The sequence below is a fragment of the Leucoraja erinacea genome, chromosome 9 (assembly GCF_028641065.1).
Source record: "Leucoraja erinacea ecotype New England chromosome 9, Leri_hhj_1, whole genome shotgun sequence".
In the NCBI taxonomy this organism is placed as follows: Eukaryota; Metazoa; Chordata; class Chondrichthyes; order Rajiformes; family Rajidae; genus Leucoraja; species Leucoraja erinaceus.
In genome coordinates, this window is record NC_073385.1 from 20,679,337 (window position 1) to 20,685,860 (window position 6,524).

A 6,524-nucleotide genomic window follows, 5' to 3' on the forward strand; every position below is an offset into this window, starting at 1 on the left:
TGGGTGACGTTCGGGTCTGTAGAAGGATCTCGACTTGAAATGTTACCTATTGCTTCTCTCAAGACCCGCTGCCTGACCCGCTGAGTTATTCCAGCTTTATGTGTTATTTATATAACCTGGTTGATGTTATTTATTTAGCCCGGGCTAGGTGTGGAGCGAGTGTTATTTATATAACCCGCTGTTTATTTGTTTAACCTCGGCGCTGCCAGGGGCGGGGCCTTGTGTTGGTTTCCCGTCACTTCGGATTATTCCATATAAGGACATGTACGTCATCGGGTCTCCGGTGCGCCGTTCCATCACTGCAAGGTGCTAGGGGTGGCGCGCCTGTCCGAGTGGCTGAAGCCAGGCCACCGCTGCCGAGGGCCAACAACCAGCTGCCGGAACCGTGCATTGTACTTTGACTGACCTCTCGGCCGGCCGCTGGGTGTGGGTGGGGTGGGGACAGGCGGTATTTGAGGGTCACGGCTGGCCGCGGAACCCCCCTCCCTCCGTAGTGGCAGTCGATGGGCGCGGCGGTGACGTCAATGCTACAGGGTCTATATAAGCTGCGGCGCGGAGACTAACGCTCAGACCCGCTTGGGAGGAGCGGCTTTGAAGGGAGATCCGCACACGGCAAGACAACGAAGACCCCGCAACATGTTCCACGGATTCCCCGCAGACTACGACTCAGCCTCTCGCTGCAGCAACTCGCCCTCCATGGCGGACCCGCAATATTTCTCGCCTACAGACTCATTCTCCAGCCTCGGCAGCCCGGCCAGCAGTGCCCAGGTACGGCTCAGCTCCTCGCCCCCCTCCCCCGCCGGTTGTAAACCGTTTCATTGATAAATCTGCTCCATTGATGGAGACTCCGCCGGCTCCTGCGTCACCGTGACGTCGGCTGCTACTGACGCGCTACCGGGTTATTAATAGAAACGGAGGCGCCGCCGCCGCTCCAGTGACGCGGGGAGAGAGAGTGGGGCAGAGAGAGTACGGGGGGGGGGAGATCAGTATCGGGGTACAGTTCCATTCACAGGGCGGTGAGCGGGGTACAGCGTCTGATGGGGGTGGGGAGGGGGGTAGGTGAAGCCATGGTACTGGGTACGGGGAGAATCGTAAATAGAAACATAGATAAACAGGTGTAGGAGTAGGCCCTTCGAGCCGAAATAACCGAGGGTGGGGTAATGATCGTGGAGGAGGGGGGGGGTGGGCATCTGGAGCTGATGGGCTGAACGGCTACTAACTTACCCGCCTTCCTCTCCCCAGGATTTCTGCGGCGACCCGTTTGTGCCCACGGTGACGGCAGTGAGCGACAGCCAGGAGCTGCAGTGGATGGTGCGGCCCAACCTGTTGCCCGGAGCCCCGTCCCCCGGCCGCACACACCCCCTACCCCGCTTACCCCCGGTCGGGTGGCGCCAAGCACTCGGGCCGCCGGGGCAGGAGTGAGCAGGTGAGCCAAGTTACAGAGTGGGGGGGGGGGGGGGGGGGAGGGGAGGGGGGGGGGGGGGGTGGTGGGGGGAGGGGGGTGGGGGGGGGAGGGGGGGGGGGGGGGGGAGGAGAGAAGAAAGAGAAGGGAAGAGAGGGGGAGACGGGACGCTGGAGATACGGGCCCGCCCCTGGTCGCAGTCACTCACTCTCCGCCTCTGTCCACAGCTCTGCCCCGAAGACGAGGAGAAACGGCGGCTCCGGCGGGAGCGCAACAAGCTGGCGGCGGCCAAATGCCGCAACCGACGGCGGGAACTGACCGACACACTGCAGACGGTGAGTGTCGCGGCGGGAGAGGATGTGGTGGTGGGGAGTGGGGGGTGTGTGACAGGACGGGGTGGTAGGGTTGGGGACTGACCCTGTATGGAGTGGTGGGTGGACGAGGAGATTCTAGTTGAGGAGACTAGGACTGGGGGGTAGGGTAGAGAGACCGGGGTTGGTTTAGGGGGGGGGGGGGGGGGGGAAGGGAAGAGACCAGGGGACGGTTTGGGGACCGGGGGTCGCGTTGTTGTCGGTGGGTCGGCGCTGCCCCGTTCTGACCCGCGTCTCTTTCCGCACCGCAGGAGACTGAGCACCTGGAGGGCGAGAGGTCGATGCTGGAGGCCGAGGTGTCGGCGCTGTTGAAGGAGAAGGAGCGCCTGGAGTTCTCCCTGGCCGCGCACCGGCCGCTCTGCAAGCTGACCCGGGAGACGGTGTCCCCGGCCCCGGCCCACACCAGAGCCGTCAACTCGGGCCGTTCGGTCCCCGACCTGGATCTGATCAGCCTGGCCGACTGGGAGCCGCTGTATCCGGCGCTGCCCATGGACTGCGAGCCGCTCTGCACCCCCGTGCTCGCCGCCACCCCTGCCGCCTTGCCCGACGTCTTCGCCTTCAGCTTCCCCGGCCCCGAGCACCCGGCAGGGCCGCTGAACTCACCCACGCTGCTCGCCTTGTAGCGGGACCCGGCTCCAAGCCGCCGGCCCTCCGATCCAACCTCATGTGTAAATTGTATAAATGATCAATTATTTATTTCGCGGCCTCATCTGTCGTGTTTCAATTATCAGTTTTCCATGAAAACGGTTCAATTTAATTTATTTATAGAGATGTTTATTTTTTCTATTTTCCTTGTGCATCAATAAAACGTAAACCATACACGTTTGGCTGTTGCGTCTATTTGGGGGTTGCAGGGGGTGGTTGGGCCGAGTGGCCTCTGCTGGAGAGGGAGTAAGTCGCTTGCAGGGTCGGGAGCTGCCGCTACCTGTCACGCGGGGGGACTTGGAACCTAACTGAACACAGGGGCTAGTATCTGCAAACAGGCCGAGCGGTGCCTCACTGCAAAGAGTGGATTCTGGGTTGACGTCTCGCCAGCCGCTATAAGGTTGCCCTCGGCCTCCTATATTCCAGTGGGAATAAAGTTTTAAGATGGTTTTGAATCGGGACAAGTCTGGACCTTGCGGGAGTTTGAATAATGACATCGTTGTTGGGCTGGAAAGGGGGGGGGGGGGGGGACGGATATTATTGGGTCAGTCCACATCTCGCATAGGTGCAGGAGTAGGCCGTTTGGCCCTTCGAACCATATCCCCTAACTCCGCTATTTTTAAGAGCCTTATCTAGCTCTCTATTGAAAGCATCCAGAGAACCTGCCTCCACCGCCCTCTGAGGCAGAGAATTCCACAGACTCACAACTCTGTGAGAAAAAGTGTTTCCTCGTCTCCGTTCTAAATGGCTTACTCCTTATTCTTAAACTGTGGCCCCTGGTTCTGGAGATTAATCCCTGAGATGGCGGGACTGTTATATGAGGAAAGATTGAAAAGACTAGGCGTATTCACTGGAGTTTAGAAGGACGAGGGGGATCGTATAGAAACATATACAATTATAAAAGGACTGGACAAGCTAGGAGGTGCAGGAGCCTGAAGACTGCAACAACCAGGTTCAGGAATAGCTACTTCCCCACAGCCATCAGGCTATTAAACCTGGCTCGGACAAAACTCTGATTATTAATAACCACTTTCTGTTATTTGCACTTTACCAGTTTATTTATTCATGTGTGTATATATTTATTTCATGGTACATGGACACATTTATCTGTTTTGTAGTAAATGCCTACTATTTTCTGTGTGCTTAAGCAACGCAAGAATTTCATTGTCCTATACAGGGACACCTGACAATAAACTCACTTGAGCTTGAACTTGAAAAAAAAAGATGCAGGAAAAATGTTCCTAATGTTGGGCGAGTCCAGAACCAGGGGCCACAGTCTTAGAATAAAGAGGAGGTCATTTAAGACGGAGGTGAGAAAAAACGTTTTCACCCAGAGAGTTGTGAATTTATGGAATTCCCTGCCACAAAGGGCAGTGGAGGCCAAATCACTGGATGGATTTAAGAGAGAGTTAGATAGAACTCTAGGGGCTAGTGGAGTCGAGGGATATGGGGAGAAGGCAGGCACGGGTTATTGATAGGGGACGATCAGCCATGATCACAATGAATGGCGGTGCTGGCTCGAAGGCCGAATGGCCTCCTCCTGCACCTATTTTCTTGTTTTTATAAACCAGCACCTGCAGTTCTTTCCACATTCTGAACGGTGGGAGTTGTTACAGACCAGTTGATCAAAGTTCAGAAGCGGCGGTCAATCCCTAACATGTTTATACCGGGCAGAAGGTCGGGATCAGATGCAGAAATGGCAGATGGAGTTTAATCTGAGCAATTGTGAGGTTTTGCACTGAAGTGCGAGCGGGTGGCATTTAGAATATTGAATACAGTTCTAATCGCCCCCTAATACCTTCCTCTCTCTCCAGTCTCTCTGCCCATTCCCTCTCTCCAGTCTCTCTGCCCCAGCATCGTGAACATGTTTCCTGCATCTAGTCTGTCCAATCCTCTAAGAATTTATACGTTTCTATAAGATATCCTCTCATCCTTTTAAATTCCAGTGACTATAAGCCGAGTAGTTCCATTCTTTCTTTCTCTGTTCCCCGCCCATTTGCTCTCTGTTTCAATATCTGTCTGTATCCTCCGCTCTGTCTCTCTGCACCCTCAGCTCTTTCTCTGCACCCTCTGCTCTTTTTCTCTGTTTCTTTTTCTGCACCCTCTGCTCTGTTTATCTGCACCCTCTGCTCTGTTTCTCTGCACCCTCTGCTCTGTTTCTCTGCACCCTCTGCACTGTTTCTCTGCACCCTCTGCACTGTTTCTCTGCACCCTCTGGTCAGTCTCTCTGCACCCTCTGGCCAGTCTCTCTGCACCCTCTGTTGTTTCTCTGCACCCTCTGCTGTCTCTCTGCACCCTCTGTCTCTCTGCACCATCTACTGTGTTTCTCTGCACCCTCTGTTGTTTCTCTGCACCCTCTGCTGTCTCTTTGCACCCTCTACTGTGTTTCTCTGCATCCTCTCCTCTCCCCGGGCCACGCTTGTCACCGTGACGCGGACGCTCCATCCAATCGGTGCCCGCCGGAAGCGTCTGCCATGTTTGGTGCGGTCACGTGTCGGGCGTTACCGGGGCAACGCGTCAACAACACGCGGACACTGGGACACGCGGACATGGACACAACTAGGGCATTTAATCAGCACTTATTGCCTTCAAACCTCAATTAGAAAAATAAACAAACAATCCACTATTTAACCCACGAGAGTGTTTAATCCCATAGTTAGAGGGACTAGTCCCTAATTAGTACATTTAACCCACAATTAGAGATAGTTGGATAATTTGAGCCACAAATTTATTTATTTTTAGAGATGCAGAGATGGGCTTTACGGCCCACCAAGTCCGTGCCGATCAGCAATCCCCTCACAGTAACTCTATCCAACACACTTGCTCCAATTTACAATTTTACAGAAGCCAATTAACCTACAGACTTGTACATCTTTGGAGTGTGGAAGGAATCCGGAGAAAACCCACGCGGTCACAGGCAGAACAGACAAACTCCATAGATTAGATTAGATTCCTTTATTTGTCATTCAGACCTTTTGGTCTGAACGAAATTTCGTTGCCTTCAGTCATACATATAATAATAATAAACAACAAAACACACAATAAACACAAATTAATATCTACCACAGTGAGTTCATCAGGCACCTCCTCACTGTGATGGAGGCAAAAGTCTTAAAGTCACTGTCTCTTCCCCTCCTTATTCTCCCTCTGCGCTGAGGTGATCCAGGCCTTCGATGTTGTTACCCCACCGGGCGATGGTAAGTCAGTCCCGCGGTTCAACAGAGCTCCGCGGCCCGGGGTGGTAGGCCGCCAGCTCCGCCATTAGGCCTCAGCGCAGACGGAGGCAGAGGAGGGGGGATACAACAGAAAGATTCGCATTCCCCCAAAGGAAGAGACAGAAACCATGTTTCACCCACCCCACACATAACACAACCTAATAAACCAAAATTTGACTAAAACAAGACAAAAAAAAAAAAACAACAAAAAGTAAAAAACAGACGGACTGTAGGCGAGCCGCAGCCGTTCAACAGCGCCGCCACTTCCGGATATCACCCCTAGTCAGTGCCTAGTCAGCGCCGCCACTTCCGGATAGCATCCCTAGTCAGGATTGAACCCGGCTCTCTGGCGCTCCTTCTTCTTGCGAATGAAACATTCTGCTAGACACTGGCAGCCAATCATACAAAGTCCCCTTTATTGCCACTTTGCCTTCTACCATCCAGCCAACCAGCTATCCATGCTAGTATTTGCCCTTTGATACCATGGGCTCTCATCTTCCTTAGCAGCCTCACATGTGGCACCTTATCAAAGCTTTCTGAAAATCTAAGTAAACAACATCTACTGACTCTCCTTTGTCTGTCCTGCTATTTACTTCTTCAAAGAATTCCAGCAAATTTGTCAAGACCTCCCCTTCACAAAGCCATGCTGACTTCCGCCTATTTTATCGTGAACTTCTAAGTACTCCGTAACCTCATCCTTTATAATCTATCTATCTTCTATCTATTGTATATTTTATTATATATATATAACTAAACTCTCATCTTGTTTGTTTGTCTGTTTGTTATTATTTGTTTGTACCTCTATTTGTGCAAAAACGGTACACGATAGCGCTATGATTTTTGCCCTACCTTACTCACCATTGTCCTCTGCTCTAAATGAAACAAGTTTTG

The 6,524-nt window shown here is 52.9% G+C and overlaps 1 protein-coding gene across 1 annotated transcript; it reads left to right on the forward strand.

Annotated features, from left to right (window-relative positions):
* Window positions 1-457: 457 nt before the first annotated feature.
* LOC129700096 (protein c-Fos-like) lies at window positions 458-2,592 on the forward strand. Its single transcript, XM_055640293.1, is given in 5 exon segments — window positions 458-768; window positions 1,243-1,359; window positions 1,361-1,426; window positions 1,630-1,737; window positions 2,025-2,592. Coding segments are annotated over 5 exon segments (795 nt in total). The 5' UTR covers window positions 458-636; the 3' UTR covers window positions 2,397-2,592.
* The last annotated feature ends 3,932 nt before the right edge of the window (window positions 2,593-6,524 follow it).